Source organism: Meles meles, chromosome 8, assembly GCF_922984935.1.
Source record: "Meles meles chromosome 8, mMelMel3.1 paternal haplotype, whole genome shotgun sequence".
NCBI classification, from domain to species: Eukaryota; Metazoa; Chordata; class Mammalia; order Carnivora; family Mustelidae; genus Meles; species Meles meles.
In genome coordinates, this window is record NC_060073.1 from 104,707,230 (window position 1) to 104,734,952 (window position 27,723).

A 27,723-nucleotide genomic window follows, 5' to 3' on the forward strand; every position below is an offset into this window, starting at 1 on the left:
GTCTCTATTTTTCCTTCCATAGCGACCTCCCGTAATCTCATAGCTTTAAAGAATAGCTATACGCCAATGATTCTCAATTCTTTATCTGCAGCCCAGAGCCTGCCAAACTTGTATATCCAGCCCCTTTCTTGACATCTTGACATGCCTAATAGACACCTCAAACTTAGTAGGTATTAAACCAGCTCCTGCCTTCCCCCATCCCACCTTCCCAGTTAATGTTCAAACCAAAAATTCCTCCCTTTCTCTCACGCCACCTCATCCATCAGAAAAATCTTACTGACTCCACATTCCAAATACATCCAGAACCCAACCACTCTTCACCACCCCTCCTGCTACCTACCACACTGAAACCACCAACTCTCACCAGATCGTTTTAATGACAGCCTAAAGGAACTCCTGCTTCTACTCTGGCTCTTTTCAGATGTGTTCTCATGCATCAGCTGAAAGGATTCTGTTAAAACAAAAATCCGATCCATGTCCATCCTCTGCTCAAATTGTCCCAAAGGCTCCCATCTCAGAATAAAAGTGGAAGTCATCAAAATGGCCTTAGGGCCCTCCACGGTACAATCCCTGCCTTCTCTCACTGACCTCATCTCCCACCCTCCCTCTCCTCACTCCAGTCACTCTGACCTTCTTGCTCTTCCACAAAAAAAATGGCAGGTGTGTTTCCACCTCACCACAACTCTTGCATTTCTAGCCCCCTCTGCCTAGAACAGTCTTCCCCTAGATAGCCAGATGGTTCACTCCCTTACCTCCTTCAGGTCACTCAAATGTCACCTTCTCGTTGAGACCATGTCTGATGACATCTTACACACCCTGTTTTATTTGCCTCCAGAGCTCCTCCTGCCATCTAGCACACCACAGATTTCACTTATTTCGTTATTGTCTTCTGCTTCTTCGAGAATGTAAGCTCCTTGAAGGCAAAAGTTTTGCCTGCTGGTTTACTCCGGCTCCCCCTGTGTCTAGAAGAGGATCCAGTACATCCAACAGCTATCCATAAAACGTGATGGAATGAGGGCCCCAAGGAGTATGCAGAGTTGAGATCAGGAGGGACTCATCTTGGACAAGAGAGGAAGCCGCCTCTGTCACTGCCCCGGAGCAGAGGTGAGAATGGATTCAGATGTGTTTGTAAACAGAAATTTAAGTATTCCCCTCCTGGTTGGCCCCAGTCTCCCTGGGAAATAGAAGACAAGGAAGGACTTGAGGAGAACGGTGACGGACAGCCACAGCAGCCATAGAGGAAGGGAGCAGGAGCTAAGCACACTTGGAAGGACTGACAATCCAGGTGAAATGGAAAACCTGGGTTTGCCTTGGCACCAATTTTTTTTTTTTAAGATTTTATTTATTTATTTGACAGAGAGATCACAAGTAGGCAGAGAGGCAGGCAGAGAGAGAGGAGAATGCAGGCTCCCTGCTATGCAGGGAGCCAGATGCGGGGCTTGATCCCAGGACCCTGAGATCATGACCTGAGCCGAAGGCAGAGGCTTAACCCACTGAGCCACCCAGGCGGCCTTGGCACCAATTTACCTGGCCGTGTGATTTTCTTCCGCAGCATGAGCGACACAACTGAAGGGGAGTGTCCAGGTCATCTCTCGGCTTTTTCTTGAGAAAGTAAGAAGGCTCCCCTCCACTAACTGAGCGCCTCCGTTTACCCACTCAGGGAGCCATCACCAATCATCACCAATCACGGGTTTCACGTTAGTAAACTGAGCAGAGGGTGCGTTTAAGCGGGGAGAAAAGGAGGAGAGGCCGAAGAGCAAGCCCCCTCCCAGACCGGCGGGAAAGGAGCGGGAACCTTTGGCCTTCCCTCAAACCTGGAAGTTGATACACGTACCCTAGGGCTCGAATTCTGGGCCTCCTCCGCAGAACCCCTCCTCGTCTCCAGTACCTTCCCCGCCGTTCCCGTCCCGCCGCACACTGATCCGCTTCTCGTCGCGCTCCACCCCCTCCGAGCTCGCGTGCTCTTCCTGCACGTGCTTCTCTGTATATACCGGTCGCCCGGGAGACGCCGGCCGGGCGGGGCTCTCCTGACGCCACAATAGGAACAAGCCAATAGCCGTGACGCGTCTCAGTGACGCGAGACGCGCGGCGTGGTTTTGCCGGCCGGGGCGCAATGAGGCGGCTGCCCGCTGGGTGGCGCCGATTTCCCGGGGAGGTCCTTAGTGGGCCCCCGGCGGAGGTGGGGGAGAGGCGGGCAGGAGCCAAGGCCAGGGAGCCCTCTGCGTCAGCTGCTGCTCACTGCGCGGCGCCAGTACCAGCCGGGACTCACCCGCAGCTCCATGCTTGTGCCCGGCTCCGCTCGTCCATCCTCGGAGAAGAGGCAGGTACGTGCCACCTGTCGCAGACTAGGGAGGAGGGATGCGGAGGTCAGCGCCGTTGTTGGCTCCGAAAGTGAGGTATCAACGACAGCCTGGGTAGAATGGGCACCAGAAATGTAGGGCGAGCGCCAGCTGTGCGGAGGAGCCCCAGCTGTGGGTGCCAGTTGGGGAGGGGGGAGGGGGCTGCCAGCTAACAGCCCAGGGTGCCAGGAGGAGCCATCTGTGTGCTGATCAGTGTGTTCTAAGGAAATGCTGCTTGGGCAGGTCCGCGTCTCTGTGCCCTGTGCGGTATATGGCCTAAGAGTGACGTCTGGACACTGACAACCCCTTCCCCACGTGTGCGTCCAGTTCACTTACTCCGCCCTGTTGAAGCTCCTGGGGGCTGTCTCCGGTCACTTTGCCGAAGGGCTGGGGGTGGGGGTAGGGCAGCAGTGAAGTGCAAGGGGAGATTTTCCACCAATCCCAAACCAGAAAGAGGCATCTTTGAAATTCTCACCAATCCCAAACCAGAAGCAGGCACGCGGTGCTCCAAGCCGAGTAACTTAGACTTAACAGCCACGGCAAGCCCTGGTCAACCCACTCTAGCTGTCCTCTGAGGAGTGTACGTCTGGTTGCTTTTAGAATGGGGCTGAGCTGGAGATCGTGGTGACGTTCACCTCCCCAGGCATGGGCATGAGAAGGTTCCCCCAAGTCCAACCCTGGAAAGTAGAGGAAAGGAGAGCTGGATCGGCTGGGGTTGGGGCATCCCGCACTCCTTTGGAACTGTAGATGCATGCCAAGCTGGAATCAGAATGAGGACTGGAATGAGGGCCAGGGACGAGGGCGTCCTCTGAAGCACATCACCGGGACCCAAGCTGAGTCAGTAGCCTTTGCTGAGACAGGGTGGAGGCACCATCCTGGGTACTCCCAGTCCTCAGGGAGAACCATCGAGAAACAGGAGACACAGACTGGGAGCAGACGAGAGCACCAAGGCCCAAGAGGTTAAGAATCCTGCTCCATCCTCCTGGGAGCCTGCCCAGCCCAGCTCTGTGGCCTTGGAATCCTGAGCACTCCGACAGGTAGAGTGGAACCACCACCACCCCACCCCCCCCAGCAGCTTTCTCCTGCTAGCCTCCAGGTAGCCGCCCTTGCTATATTTTTCTAGGCAAAGGGGGAAGGAGCCGAAGTAGGCTCTTCTCCACTATATGGGCTGGACATCTGGGATTATAGCAAGAGTCATTTGCCCTTGCCAGTTATGGGACAAAAAACCATGGGGTCTTTTCTGCCTTTAGAACACAGCACTCCCAAGGGGTGACCCAGAGGCCCTGTTCTCCCTAGGAAGGTTTCCGTGGTAGGTGTTACTACAAATACTGCCACTAATTATCATAAGCAGTGGAAGTATTCGGTATAGTCATTATTAGCATTTATTGAACTTTTACCATGTGCCGGGAAATTTATAAATATTATTTTATTTAATCCTCACCACTGTGAGGTATAGCATTATTACACTTTTTACTCCTGTTTTACAGATTAAATCACTAAGGTTCAGATGGCTTACATGACTTTCCCACTGCCTGAGAGCCAATAAAAGGGAAAGAATGGGAATACATGCCCAGGCCTAGAAGTCCATTAGAAAAGAGTTTGGACCGAACCCCTGAGGCCAGGTCCCGCCTGCCTCTCACTACGTGTGTGCCTGGATCTCTAGGTGTACTCCGCCTCCAAGGGAGGATTTAGATTAGCACCGAGGCTTCCCCCCTTCTCTCCATTCTCTGTCCTCTTTCCACTCATTTCCCCTCGGATCCCCCTTGTGTTCCACTTGAAAATGTCCCCCTTCAGAGAGCCCTCGCACCATCTCCTCGCCTGGCAATGGCCCATCAGGGCAGCACCTCAAGGGAGGGCCTGCCACTGCCCCTTTAATTCTCCCTGGGCTTGGAATGCAAGTGAGTTGAGCTAGCCATCTCTCTGAGGTCAGATAAGATACTATATATATCGGAGTCGGTAACCTGAGCTCCAGATTACCCAGCCCCAGTCGGACTCCAGCCTCGGGGCTCTCCACCACGGTCCCTTGCCTCATTGGGGAAGGAGAAGCCCCCAGATCCTGTCCACTGCCCCCGGACACAGGTCAGTAGCTGCCCCTGTAGTATGTGAACTTTATGGGGCCCGCTGTCCCGAGGACCGTGTGTGTTTGGGGGAGCATGTGATGGGCTGCCCAGCTGGGCCTGGAGGAGTGCTTGGGGCAAGATGGACGGTGAAGGCCCGGAGGATAGAGGGAAGATAAGCCCTGGAGGAAAGGGAGGGAGACTGGGACTCTCCCGTGGGGTGGGGGCACCAGGAGAGCTCCCGACAGATGGGTTTAGGAAAGAGAATTGAAGGATACCAGTACTGCCTGTAGGCCCATTCCTTTGCATTTTCTTGGAAGTGTGGAGATGGCTACCCTCTCCAAACCCTAAATCCAGAAGCCTGCTGTAGAGACACTACCTTGGGCCCACCCCCCTGTTCACTAGTCAGGATTCTCACCGTCCTCTCCAGTCTCTCTCATCCCATCACCCCCTCCCAGCCTTGGGGCAACTACTGGAAGTAGCATGGGAGACAGAGATGGACTCAAATTCTCTTGAATGGCCCCCTGCCAAGGCGTGCAAGAGATTAGGCACTAAACTGATGGGCCGATGGGTGCAAGCCCCTGAGACAGAGCTGCTGGTGACATTGGAGGGGAGGCACACGGAGGCAGCTGGGGACGGAGAAGGCAAGCACAAACAGCCCCCACGGAGGCCCTCCACCCTACCCGCAGCCAGCACACCTGCCAGGACATCCCTCAACCTAGGAGCTGATGCTTGTGCCCAGACAGTGCCCAAGCAGACAGGAGTGCGGGTCAGAGCGGGTCAGAGCCTCAGGGAGACGGGACCCCTCTCTCAGCCCGCTTTACCTTTCAAGGTCAGCACATCAGCTGTGCCTCATTCCAATGGTGTTAGCAAGTGGCTTTGGGAAGCTCTGAGGTCACCCTTGTGGAGGTTCCCAAGCACCTGGCAGGACTGGCTGGGACTCCCCACTCACCTGTCCTGGACACCTGGGGAGGAGAGGAGGACTGAACTCTGTTGAGGCACACCTCTGAAACCCAGCTAGGGGCTTTCTATCCAGGCAGTGGCAAGGCCACAGAAGCTGGCATGCCTTCCCCCCAGAAAGCACAGTGGATCTGAGCAGAGAGGGGCCACGAAGGCTCCTGGGATGTGGGACATTACCCATCCCCTACCCTGGGGGCCAGGAGTGTCTGAGATTCCTGGGGAGCAAGTCCCTCCCCTGGCTGGGCAGGTTAGGGAGCCCTTCACGTGAGCAACAGGAAATGACAGTGACTGACGCACGGGGGCTGGCTGCCCAGGGAGACAGGGCTCATTTTAACCCCTGACTCATCTAGCCCAGGTGCCTTGGGGAGGTGGACCAAGCTGCAGCAAGGGTAGGAGGCTGGGGGGCATGTCCATAACCAGGCCCGGGGCCAAAGGCCCTGGCTGGCGCTAAATGCCAGGACCCGGGGACACTCGGGAGCTTGGCACTGCGGGTGAAATGGAGGCCTCCTGGACCATCTCTTGGCGGATCAGAATTGTACTGGTGCTCAGGTTGCACTTGGCTTTGCTTTTGTTTGCCCGCAATGGAAACTCGAAGGGGCGCCTCCTGCGGGAGTCTGTACCTGCCACATTGTGGCATAGACGGGGATGCCTGTGTCCCCCCGAACCTCAGGCCACAGGTCAGGGAGAGGCCAGGGAAGTGCGAAGTGGAGGTGCTGGCCTCAGGGTGGCTGTTCAGGGGCCGAGAACAGGTGCCAGTCCTATGTGGCCACTGCTCCCCCAGCGTGACCTTGGGGAACCCGCGTCACTTCCGCCAACACTGGTTTCCTCATGAGCGAGTGGGTGTAAGGATGGCACCCACTGCTGGGGCCAATCGTGAGGATTGGCACGTGGGTACGTGGTGTTCCAAGTCTTTGTAGAGTTTCAAACTTCAGAAACTTCAGAAATAGGAATGCTAAACGCTTCAAAGTTTCATTATTTCGTTCCTAGTCTATTGAATCTTGAATAAAAATACCAACTTTGATTTAAGGTAAGTCATTAAACCTTCACATGATGCTTCTAAGTTTAAATTCTTTCTCCGAAAGAATTAAAACTTAAAGCTGCGCTGAGGCTCTGGGGACACCCAGCAGGAAGTGCGCGGCGAGGAGCACTGGGCAGGCAGTGGTCCAGGGAGGGCTGCCGCGGACCCGCGTGGAAGCTGCGACGGAAGAAGCTCCGCGCAGTGCCTGGTCCAGAGGTGTTCGCGGCCTGCTGGCGGGTCACGGTCGCTGGGCTCACGTGTCCTTTCAGGAAGCAGAGGGCTCTGTGGAGGGAAGGCAGCTGCACCTCCCAAGAGGGGGAAACTGAGCCAAGTGACAGGGGAGTTCTGGCAGAGCAGGGAAGAGTGGAGGCGCCCGGGTGAAGATGACACGGAGGAGGAGCCTGGCAGGTGGTGTGCCCCTGCTGTCCGAGGTGGCGGGCACCTGGGGAGGAGTTGCCTAGAGCCACATGCCTATACTTGCCAGCTCTTGGTAAACAGCAAAAGGAGCAGGGCAGCAGGGGCCCCACGCCCGGCAGGGAGGGAGACGGGGGATTCCAGCCAATCGGCTCGCCTCCCGCTGCCCCATGAAAGGGCCATTCAGTCCAGGCCGTTCCTGTGGCAACGAGGAGACTCCAAGCCATGTGAGTGCCCGTCCTGTCCCTGTCTTGCGCAGCCAGCCAGCCTACAGCCAGGGCCCAGCCTGCTCTCCCACCCATGGTGTGTTCTGCGGCCTCCAGGGACAGCCGTGTCAGGTAACACCAAGGGGCACCAACCCAAGCTGTTGGCTCACCTGGAAGGTGTTGACACTTTTCTCAAGAGGGAAACTAGGGGTTGGGGGAGGGAATACGCCTGCTCAAGGCCTCAGCCCCAGTAGGGACCCTCTCCCCAGACACAGGAACTCAAAGCCCAACGTCAGCACTGGAAGGCAGCTGCTAGGGATGGGAGCTGTTAGTGACGGCATGACACGCCCCCTCCCCCCCCAGCCAAGGCTGCTATGGCAAGGGGGGTGGTGGTCTGCCACTCGCCTGCCAGATTGGAGCAGACAGGAGAATGGGGATTTAGGAGGCCTCCTGGGATACAAGGTGTGACTCCGCCTCTAGCCCCAACCCCTCCCAAGGAATCCTTGCCAGCTTTCCCAGGGCTGTCTGTCCCTGTCCCTTGTACCTTGTTTGGCCGCAGCACTTCTGCGTCATAAGCAGGGCCAGGAGAGGTCACGAGTCTGGGGCACTGCCTGCAGAATACCAATTCCCTGGGAGCCTTAGTGTGGAGGAGGGGGAGTGAAAGCCACAGGGAGGAGGCATGAGCTCATGCCCTGGGGGTGGGGGGGGGGGGGAGGAAGGCCATATCTGATTGGCTGCCCGGTGTCCCAGAGCCCAGTTCCCGAGACCTGGAGTCTCTTTGACTTTGAATTATTGATGGAGTTTCTCCAAAGTGAAATAGAGCAGGACTCGTCCCACGCCCCCGCCCTGGTGCCTCTGTCTGTGTCTCTCTCGGCCTCCCGCAGGCTTCGCACTCTTCCTTCTCTGTACCCCAGGAAGCCAAGCAGATGGAAGGAGAGCTGTGGCTCCCCTCTAACCCTGCACAAGGTCACCCTCCAGTCACTTTTTCCTAGAAAGGAGTGGGAGTTGTGCTGGCGGTGGGAACACAGTGGGCCAGGGTGTGTGTATGAAGATGGGGCATACATAGTATACATAGTCAATGTAGACCAGGCATTTCAGAGCCTGCCCAGACTGAAAACTGCTGCTGGTCTCTGGCAGGGTCTAGAAGTTCTGTTCTGGGCTCCATATGGAGGTTGCCGCCCGCTGATCTCCCACCCCTGCACCTATCCCACGCCCTGCATGGACTGAGTTGCTAGGGCCCTCTGCCAAGCCATCAGCGTTTAGGGCTTGGCCCCAACTCCTCTCTACCCAAATGGGCCGGGCTGCCAGACTAGAGCAGGCCGTGGGCTGCCCGAGCCAGTGTCTGCAGCACAGCGAGATGCTGCCCATTGCCCGCTCACTGGCATACCTCGCAGAGAGATGCAGGGGAAGCCTGGCGCCCCGGGCTGAGGTCAAAAGCCGGCCAGGCCGGGAGACAGCCAGCCCTCACATTATTACAGGCCTACAAAGGAGGCGCCCAGAGCCTGGCAGGGGTTGGGGGAACAGATAATAACCACTCTTGGAGCTGAGGGCTTCCCGTGTTATTATCTCATTTATTCCTCGCAACAACCCTGTGAGGTAGGAACCATAATGACGATGATTATACTCGTTGTACAGGTGAGGAGATGGGGGCTCGGAGGGGCTGAATGACTAGTACAAAATCACCCAGCTAGTCAGTCACGGGGCAAGCCACAACCAGCCCTCTACCACTACTCTGAGGTTCCTAGAGGTCTCTGTCCCGCTCCCCTTGCAGGAGCCCCCCAAGAACCCCTGATAGCCTCTAGGAAAGAGGCCTGATCCTACTTGTTCCTCTCTCCAAAGCAACTTTGCCCGCCCCTCGAGCTCCATTTTAGATGAAGCCTGCACACCTAGGGTGACAGAAGGACTCGGTGGTCCCCAAGTGAACTTAAACTTGATGGGAAGGGATGAATCAAGGTCCAGCAGGAAGAGCACCGGACTAGAAACCTGAAAGACCTGAATTCCAATCTTGGCTCTGCTAGTTGTGACCTTGGGCACATCAGTGTCGTTGTTCCCATCTGTCCAACAGATGACTCTTGGGTGCCTGGGGGCCTCAGTCCATTAAGTGTCTGCCTTGGGCTCAGACCATGATCCTCAGCAGGGAGTCTGCTTTTCCCTTTCCCTCCACTCCTCCCCCTCCTCTCATACTCCGTCTCTCGCTTTCTCTGTTTCAAATAAATAAATAATCTTTTTTTTTAAAAGGAGGGGGATGACTCTTTAGGATCCTTACAGCCCCCCAGTTCAGAGATTCCTATATGCCTTCACCAGACCCACCCCAGCTGCAGTGGGGTGTGGGGACAAGGAGTACCGCCTGTAGTAAAGGATTTTAGCCTCTAGGGGGCCCCATTTGCACAAATCATCACCGTGAGCTTGTTGGCTTGAAGGTTGGTAGAGGAACCCCTGGGAGGCCACAGGACCCCAACTCTGCTTAGAGCCACCTGAGTTAGATCCGTGAAGAAAGAAGTTTCTGCCACACGAGGATTCCCCACCAGAGCAGGTGACCGTGTCCAGGGAAAAACTGGGATTGTAACTGGAGACTAAGGTCAAGTCCACTTCCTGCCCCATGCTCACTCACCTCCGCCTCCCCTAGTCCCCCTGCTTCCTCTCATGAGCCTCCTTTTCCTCACCAGGGATCTGACCAAATGGTCTGGGGCCTTTCCAGCTCAGACAATGTAGGATTCCAAAAAGATTCCTGCTCCTCCTTTCAGCAGAAAGAATTAGACTTAATTCTTTTTTTTTTTTTAAGATTTTTATTTTTTATTTATTTGACAGAGAGAGATCACAAGTAGACAGAGAGGCAGGCAGAGAGAGAGAGAGAGGGAAACAGGCTCCCTGCTGAGCAGAGAGTCCGATGTGGGGCTCGATCCCAGGACCCTGAGATCTTGACCTGAGCCGAAGGCAGAGGCTTAACCCACTGAGCCACCCAGGCGCCCCAAGAATTAGACTTAATTCTTAAAATGGCCGGCATTTTCAGTCCAGGGGTTGAGGGCGGGAAGAGAGGGAGCAGCTGAGATCTGGGCTGGCATACTGCGGGTCACCTGGAGGGCTGCTGAGGGAGGGCAGTCCCCACCCTCATGTCTAGGGCTTTGCAAGCGAGCACTTGGAGCAGCCAGGATGTGCTGACTGGTGGCCCTGTGTGGTTTGTAGAAGCCAGCTCACATCTTGTGCTCTCACTCAGGTGTGAATACACAAGCATAAGGTGTGTTTCTTAGCGGTGGGCCAGCCTCTCGTGGAAATGGACCGTGTGGTCTCTCATTGAGATCTGCGTTTCCGGCCAAGTGGGGATGAAGAGGAGGGATGGGGGCACCCTGCCTGACACCTGGCAGGGCCCTCTGACAACTGCTTTCCTTGTCTTCCAGCCCATGAGGCTCCCAGTACCCACTGAGTGCCGCCCTGAAGGATGTCCCAGCTCTCCTCCACCCTGAAGCGCTATACAGAATCGGCCCGCTACACAGATGCCCCTTATGCCAAATCGGGCTATGGCACCTACACTCCCTCCTCCTACGGGGCCAACCTGGCTGCCTCCTTCCTGGAGAAGGAGAAGCTTGGTTTTAAGCCAGGCCCCCCGACCAGCTTCCTCACCCGTCCCCGAACCTATGGTCCCTCCTCCATCCTGGACTATGACAGGGGCCGCCCCCTGTTGAGACCTGACATCATCGGGGGAGGTAAGCGGGCCGAGAGCCAGACTCGGGGCACTGAGCGGCCTTCAGGGAGCGGACTCAGCGGGGGCAGCGGATTCCCTTACGGAGTGACCAACAACTCCCTCAGCTACCTGCCTGGGACTGCCCGTGACCAGGGTGGAACCCTGACCCAAAAGAAGTCAAACAGTCAATCGGACCTGGCCCGGGATTTCTCCAGCCTCCGGACCTCAGAGAGCTACCGGATAGACCCTGGGAACCTGGGCCGCAGCCCCATGCTGGCCCGCACGCGCAAGGAGCTGTGCGCCCTGCAGGGCCTCTACCAGGCAGCTAGCCGCTCGGAGTACCTGGCCGACTACCTGGAGAACTATGGCCGGAAGGGCAGTGCGCCTCAGGTGCCCGCCCAGGCCCCAACCTCTCGAGTCCCTGAAGTCCTCAGCCCCACCTACCGACCCAGTGGCCGCTACAGTCTGTGGGAGAAGAGCAAGGGCCAAGCCCCTGGGTCCAGCCGCTCCAGCTCCCCAGGGAGAGACACCATGGTGAGTTTGCCCCTTGGGAACCCAGTGATGGGCTGGGGAGGCAGCAAAGGATGTAGAAGACCCCAATTAAAGGATGGACTCCCCTTCTGACTGCTGATCGAAGCAGAGGTCTCCTTCCCAAACCTTGTGACAGCTTCTCCTGCAGCCCGAGCCAGAGTAGTCATCTCAGCATGTCTGGTACCCTTGTGGCTCAGTGCCTTGCTCAGGGGCCTTCCCACTCTCCCTAGGAAACCCATTTCACGACCCCTGCATTGGACGCCCAACCAACAGTGCTCCCGGAAATGCTCGGTTACCCCCACATACACTGCAGTGCTCACCCTCCGCTTTGCCACCCAGCATGCCAGGGTCCCCTGCAGGCCCTGCGCCATCCTGGACTGAATGCTGAGGCCCCCGCACCGCCAGTGCTCCCTGTGGTAAGAGAGGCCTCCCTGCTCTGGCTGTCTCTCTCCTCCTGCTCGGGCTTTTACTTCCCAGCCTGGGGACCTGGCTTACCATCTGGGCATAAGACATCAGGGGGAGAGGGATTCCCCTCTGATGGACACCAGTCCTGTCTCAGGACCAGAGTGCCTGGATAGCGGTGCTTATCATGTATGTGTCTTTGGAGAAAATGCTGGAAACAATTCTGTCTAGGGCTTTAGATAATCCCATACCTCTGTATTCTGGTCCTGCCAGAGGCTGGCTTGCATCTAATCTGTGAACACACCTCTCTGGGGTCCTGACTACATTCTGCCTTTTCTTTAGTTATTAGTGTACCCATCAGGTGGCAAGGTCTCAAAGAATGAGAAAGAAATCACATCTCTAAATGCCTCCTCATGGGCCTAGCACTGCACAGTCTGTAGTGGAGTTACAGCTAACCTGCTGATCGAATGGAAGGGGACAGAGATGGATGCACAGATGGACGGATGCATAGGTGGGCGGATGGATGGATGGATGGATGGATGGGCAGGTGGACAGACAAACCAGTGGGCAGGACAGCTTGGTGTTGTGTACCAGTCCCCTACTTCTAGGACAGGTGCCTTTTGGAAATAAGAGCTGTGCACAGCAAGAAATAAATGCTGCTTAGTGGGCTCGTCCAGACAAAGGGAGCAGGGGTACAAGACAGATGTAGGGCTTTGGGTCATAGACCTTTTTTTTTTTTCCTTAAGATTTTATTTATTTGACAGAGAGAGATCACAAGTAAGCAGAGAGGTAGGCAGAGAGAGAGGGAAGCAGGCTCCCCGCTGAGCAGAGAGCCCGATGTGGGGCTCGATCCCAGGACCCTGAGATCTTGACCTGAGCCGAAGGCAGAGGCTTAACCCACTGAGCCACCCAGGCGCCCCTGGGTCATAGACCTTTAAGCCTAACATAACTAAAGGTCTTGAGGGGACAAATTTGATAACATTACTTAGAGAGTCTTAGAGCGTCTTGGTCTTGCTGGGCTGTCTATGAAGGGCCACAGAGACACAAAAGTTGGTGCCTCCCAGAGCATGTAGAACCTGACAAGGCAGGGCCGGCTCCACTGGAGGGCCGGCGATGGAAGAGAAGCAGGGGGACAACAGACCTGGCCTGGGAGAAGAAGTATGTGTTCTCAGAGGGACATGTGGTTGGACTAGAGCATGATTCACTTAGCTGTGTCTGGTGGGGCTCATCTCGGGGGCAATCAGAAAGCAGCTCTTTTAGTGGATGGGCCCTAACGGCCTCTGGGAGGCCCCCTCCCTTTGCTCAGAAGAGAAAAGTTCTTTATGGTACACAGTGTTCCTCAAAGTGAGGTCCCCAGGAATCACCTGCGCGGCTTAATCATTCAGGGGCCTGAGCCCAACCCAGATCCCTGAATCAAACTCTCTAGGGATATACCTGGGAATCTGTCCTTCTTATAAGCGTTTCAGGTAACCTTTAAGCGTGCTGAGGTTTGAAAACCTCCTCTCCACAGACTAAACAGCAGACGCACGCTCAGTCCCAATCATGAGAGCAGGGTCTCCTCCCTTGGTGGGGGGTGGGGGTGTCAAACTCCACTGGAACTCTGCCTCCTTCCTACACAGCCATATCTCAGACCTCCCTCCCTGGAGGCTGCTGCCCTCCCTGTTCCCCCCACAGGGGACACCTCAGCCCCTCCCCCACCTCCAGGACCAGACAGAGGAGAGTTTTGAGAGAGGACCTCAGAGAGGTGGCAGATTGCCCTGGGGCAAACTCAGCCACCCTAACATCCCTCCTTCCCACCCAGAACCAGCCTACAGCACACCTGAGTAGCTATTAACGCCCTACAGTGGAGCCAGTGTCTCACCCTGAGCTCACAGGCAAGACACTACGGATGGGGACGGCCCCTCATGGGCCAGACCCTCATGTGGCCTCCCCCCCTCTCCTCACCGCTCTCAGCCTTACTTCCTGCCGCCGACTCCCTCTCCTGAGGTTGCAACAACCCTGCTGGCGAGGCCCGCACCACTTCTTTCTAAGACTGGGTCCAGTGTCTTTTCAGATCTCCATTTGGGGATCTGAACTTCTCATTCATTCATTTCGGGGCTCAGCTGGCTAGCAGTCCACCTCAAAGAAGGTTCCTTAACTTCTGCACCTGTTTCCTTGACAAAACCAGAGTCTCCCTAGTTCCCCACTTCACAGATCATTGTAAGGAGCCAAAGGTTGTAGGGCACGCAGTAGGTGCCTGATAAATGTTAGTCCTCCTTGCTCCCTTCTAGGCACTTCCGGGAGGCAAGAGAGATGAAAGCCATGGTCCCTGCTCTCAGTGCATTCACAATTAACTTGGGGGGAAAAGTTCTTAAAATAGTTGTGATAGGAGGCAGCCCCAGGTGTCATTCGTTAAGTGTCATAGGTGGTGGGCAAGGGAGGGGCCGCCTGAGGCTGGATGGAACAGTTTGCCTCTTTAACCTTAGACACCGCTCGTCTGCGCTGTGTTTCCTCATCCATAAAAGGGATGGGTCATACTGCCCTGCCCACCTCACAGGGTGTCGTGAGGCTCAAAGCAAACTGGCCGTGAAGGAATCCGAAACCTATAAAATGCTATGGAAGAGCTGGTGAAAAAGGAGACAGAAAAGGGGCATTTGGCATCCGAGTGGAGCGGGGAGGGGACCACCCTTGTATCATGTGAAGGGTCCAGTGTGATCTGACTCTTCTGGGGTCCCCTGGGGTGGCCCTGGCCCCAGGGGCTCTCCGGGTAGCCAACTTGAACTACAGCTGACATTCATAAAGGAAAGTCAAAAGCAGGCACCAACCAGGGAGTAGAACAATTCAAACCAGGTTCATTCTCCTCATTAATAATAATAGCCAACATGAACTTGGAATATTACAGACTCAGCTGAGCACGAGTGGAGGACTGGTGGAGGGGGATCGTGAATTCTGAAACCCCCCACCCCCATGCTTGCGTGTGCACCAACAAAACACAGTGGGGGGACTGCAGCTCAGCCCAAGATAATGAGGGCTGCCCCAGGCTCCACGTGCTGTTTAAAATGCAGACAGATTGGAGGGGAGGGACTGATGGTTCAGAACTGGCAAAAAAAAAAAAAAAAAAAGCTTTCACTACCACCCCACCCATCGCCTGTGGGGACTCCAAGCCAGGCCAGGTGGGTTGGCCCAGCAGAAAGCCTGGAGCCCAAGCACCCAGCCCGGTTATGGCCCCCCTCCGCCCCACCTCTCCTGTTCCCTGGGCCTATGGAAGGACAAGCTGTTCCCACTGAGCCCTGCCAGGGCTGCGCTTTAACCCCTACAATCCATCCTAATCCTCTCCTGCTCCACCCCTCCAACTGCTCCCTCCCCAGCCCTGGCATTCTGCCTGCCAGCCTCAGCCCTGCCTTTGCCCCGCCCCACCCAGGCCACCCTCTGCTCTCCCCCTAGACATGCAGGGGTTGGCCCAGAGCCTGCCAGAGCACAGTCATCAGGCTGAGTACCTGCTGCTCAGATGCAGAGCCAGGGAGCGAGGCTCAGAGCCTGCCAGCCTACCCTCCCCACACAGCGTTTTCCAGACCCTTGCCCTCTGCTCTAAAACCTGTTGCTAGGAGCGAAAGGTCTGGGAACCTAGAGTACCTGGGTCCTATTTGCCAAGGGGCTGCTGACTCATCTCCTGAAGCCTTGGGTGCCCAGCTGTTCAGTGACAGGGAGATTATATAATGGGAGGTCATGTGATTTTACTCTTGGGTGGGACTTTGAACTTGACTGCTGCCTTGTAACGAGCAGGGGTTACTCCAAAGAGAACAAGTTGAAGGCGGCAGGAACTGACTGCCCTAGCGGTCCGGGGTGAGAAGTGGAGAAGTGTGACCTTCCTCTCTCCTCCCCTGCCTTCTCTGTTTATTCAGCCATGCTGAAGTGCATCCCCGTCGTCTTGTTTGTCCAGCCTAGCAGCCTGGGACTCTGGGGCTGTCCTGACCCTCTCAGCCGCCCCCAGGAAGCTGAACGTCCTAAGGGCTTGAGTCTCTGTTGACATGGGAAGGTCTCTCAGAGGAGACCTGAAGCCAAAGGGTCCCATAACCAAGGACCAGTACTAGCTGCTGAGAAAGGACAGGCAGTACGGGCAGGTGTCAGCAAGACACCAATGGTCCCCATCCCTTGAAGACGGGCTATGCTCTGTGACTTGGTTGGTGGCCTCCGTGCCGCCTCACCGAGGCTCAGTTTCTCAGTCAGCGCCCAGCATCATCCTCCCTGCCTCCCTCCACCTCTGCTCCAGGATGTCTTACGAGTTAACATGGTGCTGGGGTGGGGCTCGGCAGTGGAGAAGTTAATCCGAGCCCGGCAAAATGTTCCCTGCCCGCGGGGGAGCCGCTCCACTGACCAGCAGCTACACAAATGAACATCATGTTCAGGGCCCAGGCTGCACACGTGGCCCCCTGCACCCTCCGACCTCGATGGATAGGTAAAACTGGCACCCACACAGAAACAGAAGCAAGAGAGGGACGTGTGTGGGCCTCTGGAATCCAGCTGGTTCAGGCCAGACTGCCCTAGGGCTGGAAAGAGTACAGAGCTTCTGGCCTCCTGGGGTCCGAGTGATACAGGGAAGTAGAGGGCCCTCTGTCCCCAGGGGCACTTGTGGGCTAAAAGCCCAACCCCCAACTAGGACTCCAAGCCCCTCCCCTTTCAGTCAGTCAATCAAGCCACCAGTCTATCCACTTGTGATGGCAATGACAGGTGTGTGCTTAGTGGGGGGAGGGGGCAGGGGAGGTCATTTGCCTGGGTCAGAGCAGTGTTTCCAAAACCCTTGAACCAAGCTGCCACTGAGATCTGAGGAAGCAGGGTATACGCTCAGTCCTGCCCTCACAGAGCTAACCCCGACTCTAATTTATTTCTATTCCATCCATGCCAAAAAGGATTGAGGTGAAAAAATTCTTAACCACAGGGAACATGGGCCAAGCACAGGTTCTGAGCAATGGCAATCTCGGGCTGCAGGAATGAGTCCTGCTCAGATTAGCTCAACGTATTTGAGGCAGAGCCGTGGAGCCAGAGCCAGATTCCAATCCCAGAAGATCCATCCTTTCCCCACCCCGCTTCAAGAAATGGCACTGCGGAGAAAGGGTGTCATGGGGGTTTGGCCAGTTGAGAAATGAGCCACAGTTGCTTGCTGGTTGTGTCCTACAGCAGTCAGACCTGCTTGACGAGACCGGACCCTAGGTGAATTCTTTCCCCTCACCCCAGGCTTCTCAAAGAGCTCCCCTGCAGGTAGATTTCCTCATCCGGGCCTCCTTGCTCCCAGCGATGGCTCTAACCTTCTACTTCCCGGGAAAGAGGGAGTGAGCGTGCTAACACAATGCCAAGATCTCCTGCGGTGGGAGTACTGGCCTAAGTTGTTTAGAGTCATGACATTGCTGGCGTAAGTCATGGGGCGAGAGGCCAAATACTCCAGTGGGGAAGCACCTGTGAAGACAGTACTTACCACAACACGCTTATTCAGCATGCAAATCCAGACTCACCCCACCCTGTGAGGCTCAGTGGGACTTCCAGGATACTCAACAGAGCCTGGTCCGGCCCCCACTTAGACATGAGATCAACACCACTTATCAAGCGCCCACTAAGAGAACCCACAGCCCTGCCCGAGGAGGTTTCAGTGTGATCGCACAAGCCACAGACGATCTAAAACCATTTACAGGAGCCTTAAAGGCACTTATAAAACAAAGATAAACATATTAAGATAAATTAACACGGTGTAAGCTGAATACCAGTAGACAGGGGTTATGCTGTGATGGGCTGTTCCACGCTGAATGGAGTTCTTTAGAGAGGGCTTGGTGGAAAACACAAGTTTTGAGCAGACTTTACAAGCAGGTAATTGGCGGGGAGCGGGAAGGGCATTCCAGAATCTCCTGGTAATTGTTAAAAGCACAGGTTTTGCCATAAGCCAGGTTGGGGTTCAAAGCCCCACACTGTCATTTATTAGCTTTGTGGTTCTGGCAAGTCATTTGGCCTCTCAGGACTTAAGGACCTTCATCTAGAAAATAGAGATAATAGTTCCTACATCACTGCGTTAATTATGCAAATTAACCTTAACCAGGATAATACATATAAAGCACTTAGCCCGTGCTAGCATTTAGTGAGTACTTAATCAGTGGCAGTTTTGTCTTTTAAGTGAGAGAAGGCAAGTGCTGAAGCAGAGAAGTAAGAGCAGGTTGGTTAGCAGCGGGGGTCAGAGAAGGGCGAGGGTGGTGACGAAGGAGCCTGTGGACAGACAGCCTCACAGACCGAGCTACCTCAGCTTCCAAGCCGGGCGCAGGAGTCAGGTGCTCTAGGAGCTTACGGGCAGAAGTGTGGTGTCATCAAAGGCCAGCGTTGCTACAGACACTGTAGGACTCACTGGAAAGGGTGTGCCTAGAAAGAGGGAAGCAGGGAGAAGGCTGAGGCTGCACCTCCGGGATCTGGTCACGGAGTGAGGACAGGGACAGGGGCGCTCACCATCCTCACACCGCTGCCCTTGCTGACCATCGCCCACCCCATACCTGCATCCCAGAGATATTTGCCATGTGGCTGAGGTCGTGTGAGCGGGACGCGTGTACATGTGGCCATGAGCATGCCAAGAGGAACAGAAGGAGGCCACAGATGAGTAACAGCACACGCTGCTGCTTCTCAGAGTATTTTTAAATGCTAAAAATACTGGCTAAAAATAGCCAGCAGGCTCCAAACAAGATACTTTCTCTAGGCAGATTCTGTGTGGGTCCCTGATAGGTGAGGGGCGGTACAGCATCTGAAATGAAATGCAAAGACCTCTGCTCTTCAGGCATCGAGGCCCTCAGGGTCAGAGCAGTCCCCTTGCCCCCACCCGGGCTGAGCACTTGCGTCCCCGCTGCGGTGGTACTTTGTTCCCACCTTCCAAAACCAAACCAAAATTTGAGATTCTGTGAGAGATGGAGCTGGGTAACTGGACAGAAGAAGCCAGAAAATGTTCTTCCCTGGAGCCAAATGGGACAGTGACCTCTTGTACCTTATAAAATGGGAGCACTGCCTCCCTTGATAATGGGACGAACTGGGACTTGTGAGAGGCGGGGGGCGGGGAGGGCTCAGTGCTGACGCCAGGGAAATCCGTGCTCTTAAGTCGGGGGCCCACAGACCCTCACGAGCTGTGTGCGTGTCGGGCTCCAGGAGGGCCTGAGTCCCCCTGAACGACGTGCAAAAGTTTGTGCGCAAGTGCATCTTCCCCCCGCGGAGAGCACGGAACTTTCACAGGGTGCGCCAAATGCCCGGCAACCCCCAGAAGTCGGGAACCCTAAGCCGCCCGGTTTGGGGGGGACGCTCACCGGACTGACAGAGTCCTGTGGGGGGTCCTCCTGAGTCCCGACACCGAGGCCGGAGCGGGGCTCGGCGCGCCCGTCCCGCCCTTCCCGGGGACGGCGGGTCTCGGCGGCAGCCAGGCCGCAGGGGTCAGCTGGCGGGGGGCTTCCCTGGCAAAGGGCGGCTCTGCGGGAGGCTCGGGGCGGGGGAGGGGGACGAGGGGCGGGGCCCCGGCCGCGCTCAGGGCCGCGTGCGGGCGCCAGGGGCGGGGCTGGAGTCCTGGCCCCGCCCCCGGCGCTGACGTCGTGGGGCCCGAGGCGCCGGCTGGGCCGCCGCTCAGCCGGAGCGCGAGAGCCGGGTACCGGGGCGGTTGGCGGCGCGCTCCGGGGAGGTTGAGGCGGAGGAGCGCGCGGTCGGAGGGCCGAAGCAGTTACCGCCGGGCGCCGCGGACGGTGTCCTGTGGCGGCCTCTCCGGCCTCAGCGTCCGGCCGTGGCACCGCGCGGTCCTCCCCCGCGCCCCCTTTGCCAACGTTAGGCGTGGGGCCGAGCCCGCCGCCCGCCCCCCAGCATGCGCACCTCGTACACCGTGACCCTGCCCGAGGAGCCCCCGGCCTCCCCCTTTCCCGCCCTCGCCAAGGAGCTGCGGCCGCGCTCCCCGCTCTCCCCCTCCCTGCTGCTCTCCACCTTCGTGGGGCTCCTGCTCAACAAAGCCAAGGTACGCGGGGCCCCTTTCCGGGACCCCCACGCCGGGGGCCTGGACTTCCGCCTCCTCCCCGGGACGCCCCCCACCCCCATCTGCCGCGCGCTCCGGGGCCGGGGGACCGATTCTTCCCAGCCCCCACCCCTCCTTTCCTAGGGTCTCCCGGCAAGGAATGCCCCCTCCCCAGGTGATCTCAGGCTTACTCGCGGCCCCTTCCCCTTGTTGAGGTCCCAGCCCCTGAGCCCCCCCTCTTCCTCTCTCTCTTCGTGACCCGGGCACCAGGTGGCCCTTGGGCTCTTAATTCCTGGCACCTCTCAGGACAGGTGCAGGAAAGCGTAACCTTGACTAGTTCTCGCTGTGTGAGGGAGCCGGCAGCACGCTGGACTTGGCGGTGCGACTCCTCCAAGGCCAAAACCCAGCAAGAAAGGCTGTTCGGAAAGAGCTGCCCCCTCCTCACTAGCCCCAAAGGGCGCTCTCCCGAAGGGTTGGTAACGGGGGTCCTTTGACCCGGTGAAGGGCAGAGGAGTCGCAGACAGGTGAAAGAGGGCAGCTTCCCTTTGCTTTCCTGCCCTCCCCCAGTTCTGCTAAGTGGGCAGTGGATCCCTCAGATGAAGTAGCCGCCCCAGGGTAATGCTGGGGCCAGAAGCTGGGCACTGCCCCCTTGGGGAAGGAAGAAGGGGCCAGAGCTTGACAGATCTTATATAACAGGCACCAGCTCCCGAGTTGGCAGTGCGTGCACTGCCCCGTGCCAGGGCCACACCAGGCTCCTTGGCCGCAGCCAGGACTCATGGCTGACCCTCATGGCACAGGTGAAGTAAGCAGGAAAGCCCTTTACTGGGGTCTTGAGTGTAAAGACACAAACCTCAATCAGCCTTGCTTATATGACCCACATCCCCAAATGTTTCCTCCCCATTAACCCAGAGCGGGCTCTCCCTGAGCCCCCTGCTCCTTCACGGAGGGCGAATGCTGTCTGTCCACTCACCGTGGAGGTGGCGTTGACCTTTTAGATCAGTGGTTGCCCCTGAGTCAAGGGTAGGTTTGCTGATGACTGATTTTAAGGAAGTTCTTGATCCAGACTCTTTCAAGTCTTTGCGTATGCACTCCACATAGCTACTGGAGTCATTTCCTTCTCTCCCGGTGAGAGGCTCGCTGTGTGGGGTCTCTCCCCCAACCTCTCCAGTTCTAGCCTCTCCCTGTCGGCCCAGAGGTAGGATTGTTTTCCCCATAAGAAAGGTCACTCCTGGGACATTTTGTTCCTCTCCAGAATGGAAAGTGCTGACTTTCCCTGGAGCTCCTGATTTCCTATTCATGGCAGAAGAATATCTGGCTGGGCACAGAACAGCCCTGCTCTCCCCTCCATCCCACCCCCCCACCCGACTCCTCTCATCCAGCCGCCTTCTACACAGAGCGCTTAGAAATTGGCAAGCAGTTTTGAATTCAGGAAATTTTAGACAAAGGCACAAGCCACCCCCACCCCTACAAAAAGAAAACGAACAGAGGGTCCAAGCAAAGCCGTAAAGGAACCTTCCCCATCTCTATACCTGCCAGGCCGTTAGTAGAGTTAGATTCTCAAGAACAGTAACCATAGGTGATGACGTGTTCTTGACCCTCACTGTGCTGGGTCAGAGTTAAAAATGTCAACGCCACAGAAGTGCCTCAGTACAAAGACACCTCCAGTTTTCCACTGCCCTGTCCCCATTAGTGCTGAGGGACTACTGTCTCAGCTGGAGGCCCACTTTGGTGGACACTGACATGATCACCAGGCTTTGCTTCTGCAGCTCCTTTAGACAGATGTTGTCTGAGGCCCAGGGGGTAAGAACTAACAAGCAATGCCAGAAATAAGCGTGAGAGTGGATCTTTGGGGAGGGGAGGACGCGTATCCTGTGGTGGACAGGCTTTAACGTTTAGTTCCAAAGGGCAACATGGAGACTTTAGTGTTTTTTGGGGCACCAGGGAAGTCCTTCTCCAGGTCTACCTGAAAACCCTGATAAGGTCTTTGTCCAGGGAATTATCTCTGTTGTGGTCCTCTTACAGGAACATCAGGGTTTAGACTGTCAGAAAGGAAAGATTAAAATCTTGTGGTTGGGGCCATATACTGCTAGCACTGGCAGAATTCAAGGATGCTTATGGCCACCTGCTGCCAATACGCTTTGCTTGCTAACTGCAGGTGGAAACCTGGTCTCTCTTCTGAGTATATTTCCTTCCCTATCTGTTAGTGTCAGACCTGATAACTGGCAAGAAGGGATCCTCTTACTTGTGGGATCAGCAGGGCAATTCCTGAGAAAAGCCCTCCTTCAGCCTGCCTCTCCCCACCCCACCCCCTTGAGCTGACAACCTCATGGGCTTTGTCAGCACACGGCATGAGTAATTTTAGCTGAGTTATTTCAGGCTCCTGTTCTGATCAGGGTTGAGCTGGCCCCACGCATGCCCCAGTCAGTGTTGCTCCAGAGTTGCCGGCTCCCAGGTCCCCTCCCTGAGAGAGGGGGTGGCAGGCTCATCTGCCCACTGTTTCTTTAACCCTTTGAGCCCGAAGGTTTTCTGACTCCTTGCAGGTAGGGCCAGGATTAGCCAAGAGAACTGGACCTAGCAGCTGTCTCACTCCAGCCCCCTCACCAACCTCCACAATAGGGACGAGAACGAGAGTGGCACCCGCAGCCAGGTGCTTACCCCCTGTGTGGTCACAGTCTGCCATCAGAAGGGCTCCCAGCCAGTGACCAGTCAGGATGCCGAAACCTGAGCCAGGCAGGGAGGATTCTCCCAGGTTTTAATCAGCCTCTGGGAGCTGAGCTCAGCTGGAAGGAATTCCACCTGTCTCCGGCAATTCAGAATGGCAGGCCAACTTCAGTTTTCCTCAAGCTGAAGATCTAAACTCACTTCAGACATTTTGTCATTGAACATTTCAAGATCTCCTTGAAGCGCCTGTTAGAACAGCTGCTTCGCGTATTGGACATCTAGGGGTGGAAAAGTGGGTCATTTGAGATAGTGCCCAGATTTGGGACCCGGAGTTCCTTGTAGCTGGGAATCAAATACATGAATTCCTAGGCTCTAGCTCTAATCTCCAGCCTCCAGTATGGCAGAGACTGAAGAGGCATGTACAGATCGGGGAAAACACATGTCAACAAAGGAAAGGAAAGCCCTGCAGAGTATCTGTGTTGTGTGTAGAAGAGAGAACAATGTGTGTGCCTGATCCTCCTGGCTCTGGCAGAAAGCTGTGTGAGTGAGCCTAGCACTGGCCCAGCCTCTTTGCCTTCAGCCTCATATGCCGTGTGTTCTTTGTTTCCAGAATTCTAAGAGCGCCCAGGGTCTGGCTGGTCTTCGAAACCTTGGGAACACGGTGAGCTCTTCCCAGCCCACTTCTTGCCTCAGGCCACGCGCTCCTGTCCCAGTGGGACCATCTGGCCAGAGTTCCCTTCCAGCTCCTGCGGACTCCCTGTCCTCTAGAGGCCAGTTATACTGCCCATCCTGACTGGTGGGTTTTACAGAGTGGCTGGGGCGCCGCCTCCCTCCTGGCCCCCAGCAGGAAGCACTGCTAAAGGGGAGTTGCCCTCTTTACTGTCAGCTGCTTTCCCGGAGCCTTATCCTGAAGGACATCCATCACTTCCCACCCACTTCTGTCCGGCTCACCCACACCCTTCTGCACACCTCACAGTCAATAACCAGCTACGTCACCTGTGCCGCCAGTGGGAGTTGGCCCCGCGGCGCCCCTTTCCCTTACAGAAAGAGGAACTTGAGGCTCTGGGAGTGTTCATTTCTGGGGTAGATGAGCCAGAGGGCCTCTGGTACTGGGGGAGTGGACATGCCAGACAGGGCTGTGTCTCACTGAGCAGGTGATCTCTTGCAGTGCTTCATGAACTCCATTCTGCAGTGCCTGAGCAACACCCGGGAGCTGAGGGACTACTGCCTTCAGAGGCTCTACATGCGGGATCTCAGCCACAGCAGCAATGCCCACACAGCCCTCATGGAAGGTGAGGAGCCTGGCCCTGGACACTGCTTCTGCTCCACTGCTGCATCAGTGGTTGTGTGCTCTATGTGTCCCTCCTGGTTTTCTCCCTTTGGCTTCTTTTTTTTTTTTTTTTTTTTTTAAAGATTTTATTTATTTATTTGACAGAGATCACAAGTAGGCAGAGAGGCAGGCAGAGAGAGAGAGGGAAGCAGGCTCTCCGCTGAGCAGAGAGCCCGATGCAGGACTTGATCCCAGGACCCTGAGATCATGACCCGAGCCGAAAGCAGCAGCTTAACCCACTGAGCCACCCAGGCGCCCCCCCCCCCCCGGCTTCTTTTTGTTGGGATTCTAGTTTGAGTTTGTTACAGAAAACATCTCACCTGTCCTCCACGCCCCCCTGTCTACCCTCTCCTTCCAATAGAGTTTGCAAAACTAATCCAGACCATATGGACTTCATCCCCCAATGATGTGGTGAGCCCATCTGAGTTCAAGACCCAGATCCAGAGATACGCACCACGCTTCGTTGGCTATAAGTAAGAGCCTTGCTCACATGTCCTCCCCAGGGTGGGTACCGGCCACAGGGTGGTTCTTGGAATGAGAGCTATTGCTCACTCTTTTCTTTGGACTCAGTCAGCAAGATGCTCAGGAGTTTCTTCGCTTTCTTCTGGATGGGCTCCACAACGAGGTGAACCGAGTGACAGTGAGGCCCAAGTCCAACCCTGAGAACCTCGATCATCTTCCGTAAGTAAGAGGAGAACGCTGTGGGGAAAAAAAACTTGGTGAACTTAAGTGTTTGGCTGACTTCTTTGGGGGTCATAATTTAGAGAGAATTTTAAATATTAAAGATTTAGACTGATGGATCCATAAACTGCTCATGGCATGAGCTCTGACCCAGTTGTCTCCCTCTCTCTGGTTCCTAGTGATGATGAGAAAGGACGACAGATGTGGAGGAAATATCTAGAACGGGAAGACAGTCGGATTGGAGGTAAGTGCATGAATGGGAGGAAGGCCTGCTTTCCCTGGTAACTGTTTTTGCCTGAGCAGAGCGTGAGCGTGAAAAGCCCTAAGAGTCATCCTCTCAGGGGACCTCCCTTCTGCCCAATGGCCCACGGACAAAGGCAGGAGCGCTGAGAGGGCACACAGCCCAGAGAAGACGTGCGCTTCTTCTCCTGGCTTAAGCTCGGCTGTCCCATCTCTTCCACAGATCTCTTTGTTGGGCAGCTAAAGAGCTCCCTGACGTGTACCGACTGTGGTTATTGCTCGACAGTCTTTGATCCGTTTTGGGACCTCTCACTGCCCATCGCTAAGGTACGTGCCCCTGTTGCCGCACGTTGGAAGCGCCCACTCTTATCCTCTCACGGCATCGACCTCTGTGACTCGTACTCTCTGTCTCTCCCAGCGAGGTTATCCTGAGGTGACTTTAATGGACTGCATGAGGCTCTTCACCAAAGAGGACGTGCTTGACGGCGATGAAAAGCCGGTAAGTCCCCTCCCGTGGGAGCGAGAACACACGCCCAAGAGACTGCTGTGGGGAGACCTGTCACCAGCAGATGCAGCCTGGGAGTTCCTGGACTCAGCCCACTGACTTCTCCCCCAAGTCCTCTGTAGCTCTGTTTGTCCTGGCTTGCAGATGTGCTGTCGATGCCGAGCCAGAAAACGATGTATAAAGAAGTTCTCCATCCAGAGGTTCCCAAAGATCTTGGTGCTCCGTATCCTTAAGATCCAGTCCACCATGGCAAGCTGGACTTGCCTTTAGGGAGTGACTGATGACAAGGGGCTGAACTGAGGGCGAGCAGAGCAGGGAAAAGGAAACTTGGTAGACTTTCCTTTCCCGGTTTGCTCTTTTGCTTCTGAGAAGTGCTTCACCCTCTTAGGACTCAGTCCCCTTTACTTTGACTACCCTTGCCACCCTCTCTTGTCCTTGACTTAATGCCAACCCCAGACCTGAAGCGGTTCTCAGAATCCAGGATACGAACCAGCAAGCTCACAACATTTGTGAATTTCCCACTAAGAGACCTGGACTTGAGAGAATTTGCCTCAGAAAACACCAGTGAGTATTTTCGGCTGGGAGGGCAGAAACAAGGCACAAGGACCTAAAATCCAGATGGGAGGCCAGGAGGTGGGAGGAAGCTGCCAAAGAGTGCTAATGAAAATCAGGAATAGAGGCATGAGGGAGAGGGAACGTGGGACAAGGAATGCTTTGGGGGCCTGAAACCTTGTACTTCCTCCCCAGACCACGCTGTTTACAACCTGTACGCTGTGTCCAATCACTCTGGAACCACCATGGGTGGCCATTATACAGCCTACTGCCGGAGTCCAGTGACAGGCGAATGGCACACTTTCAATGACTCCAGGTGAGACAGAGCTCTCAGGCAGTTGTCCTGGCTGCCAGACACCTGTACCTCACCCACCTGTGTGGCTTCCCCTTTGACCAGATGGAGGAGGTCAGAGCCAAAAGGCCACGTAATATGCCTGAGCCTGCCACCCCTTTGCAGAATTTCTAGAAGACTGCAAAAGAGATCGGCTTCCGGGGCAGCTAGGTAGAGGAGCAGTGGACCCTCACGGTCCGCCAGCCCCACCAAGTGTGTCCCGGTGGCCCCCTTCTCCAGGGCTCTCTCTGACGTCCCCTCCTCTCTCCGCAGTGTCACACCCATGTCCTCCAGCCAAGTGCGCACCAGCGACGCCTATCTGCTCTTCTACGAACTGGCCAGTCCGCCCTCCCGCATGTAGCAGCGAGGAGCTACATCTCTTTCTCCCTTCCCCGTGGTGGCCCCACGCCCTAAGTTTTTTTTTTTTTAAGACAAAAAGAAAAAAAAAAAAAAAGAACTTGACAAATAAGAGAAAAATAAAGCAAAGTAACGCTGCCGAGCAGGAGTTGCTGCAGCCCAGTCAGGGTCTGGAGCCGGGAGCCGGGAGCTCCGAGCCACCTGGCGTGAAGATCAACAGGACACAGAGCCTGGAGCCGGCGCAGTGCCCCCTCGGCATCTCTTGTTTGCAGTTTTAAGCTTGTGGTTTTTTTCCTGTGTGTAATAAACAACAGCGGTATGTGGGGAGAAGATCCTGGTCCACTTGCTGCCCTTCCAGCCCCCAGTTCCTCCCGAGAAGACAGCGCCCTCTGGAGCCTGCTGGGAGGATCGCCGCCTGGAAGCACTGGTGCCGGAACCGGGCACCTGTCTTCACCTGGACCCCGCTCACCGGTCCAGAAGCAAGAAAAACATTCATGAGCCAAGAGCCCTCTTAACGCTGCTAACTCCAGGGGGACAGACAAGGGGACGACTTTGGGGGGAAAAAAGCTGATTTTGGTTTTTAAAAACCTGTTTTTTTGTTTTTTTTTTTAATTACCATAACTAAAGTTTTCAGATGGGAAATGCTTCCTTCACACCTCTTCACAGCTGGGACATTGTGCTGGTCATTTTGTTTTGTTGTTTTTAGTTCTTCAAATACAGCTTTTCTAATGCTAGCCCCCAGTGGTGCTAGGTGGGTGTTGGCCAGGCCCCAAGCACAGCCACAGTAGACCCAGGATCTAACAGTTTTTTGTTTTCTTTTTTTTGTTGTTTTTTTGTTTTTTTTAAATGTTCAGGATGGAATCTAGTTGCCTCCAAGAATTGTGCCTTATAGCATTTGGGGACCAGGGGGTAACTTCCCCTCCCTGAAATATCCCTCAGCCTGTTCCCTTTTCCCCAGTGCCATGTTCAACCTCTCTGGGGGAGAATGGGGGTCATGCCCTTAGCTCCTGGCTCGGTTTGCATTGCAATGAGGTGGAGAGGAGAGTAGGTAGAAGGAGATTTCTTGTGGTAGTGTATCGAGTTTTTCCTGCCCACTTCCTCTAAGCCACCCCTGGTCTACTACCCCCAGCTGTTTGAAGGATAGCACAAGCCCCTTATCCCTAGAGCTTTTCTCACCTTTAATTTATTCCCTTTTAATGTGCTTTTTCTTCCTGACCTTCGTGCCCCCATCCCTTCTCAGAGCCTCCTAGACATAGGCCCTTTGGACCGAGTTTCTCAGGGATGCCCATGCCACCCCTCAGCCCCCCTTGGCATCGGTCTTCAGTCCTACCCCGGGAGCTGGAGCCTGGGTGTTTGGGAACATCTCGCCTCAGCCGTACGATTCTTTCCCACGGGCGTGATTTTCCCTGAGTAGTTGGACAAAACTCGGTGCTGTCACAGAGAGTAACACCGTTCAGCACCAAGGCGAGCTCTGTG

The 27,723-nt window shown here is 55.6% G+C and overlaps 1 protein-coding gene across 2 annotated transcripts; it reads left to right on the forward strand.

Moving 5' to 3' along the window:
* Nucleotides 1-2,130: 2,130 nt before the first annotated feature.
* USP2 (ubiquitin specific peptidase 2) lies at nt 2,131-26,367 on the forward strand. 2 transcript variants are annotated; one of them, XM_046016728.1, is made up of 13 exons: nt 2,131-2,324; nt 10,390-11,207; nt 22,862-22,912; nt 23,420-23,543; nt 23,943-24,054; nt 24,152-24,262; nt 24,442-24,506; nt 24,726-24,829; nt 24,921-25,001; nt 25,152-25,230; nt 25,464-25,571; nt 25,755-25,875; nt 26,164-26,367. In XM_046016728.1, exons 2-13 carry the CDS (start codon nt 10,431-10,433, stop codon nt 26,249-26,251), a joined length of 1,821 nt encoding a protein of 606 aa, XP_045872684.1. In that variant the 5' UTR covers nt 2,131-2,324; nt 10,390-10,430; the 3' UTR covers nt 26,252-26,367. The 2 variants fall into 2 exon arrangements, with proteins under 2 accessions (XP_045872684.1, XP_045872685.1); XM_046016729.1 differs by lacking the exons at nt 2,131-2,324; nt 10,390-11,207 and adding an exon at nt 19,189-19,593.
* Nucleotides 26,368-27,723: the final 1,356 nt, after the last annotated feature.

Excerpts from the sequence above, each read along its gene's own strand:
- USP2 (XM_046016728.1), top strand. The coding sequence starts at position 10,431 with ATGTCCCAGCTCTCCTCCACCCTGAAGCGCTATACAGAATCGGCCCGC. Across the intron at positions 24,507-24,725 it reads GGAAGACAGTCGGATTGGAG|ATCTCTTTGTTGGGCAGCTA; the intron begins GTAAGTGCATGA and ends TCTCTTCCACAG. Across the intron at positions 25,002-25,151 it reads TTGACGGCGATGAAAAGCCG|ATGTGCTGTCGATGCCGAGC; the intron begins GTAAGTCCCCTC and ends CCTGGCTTGCAG.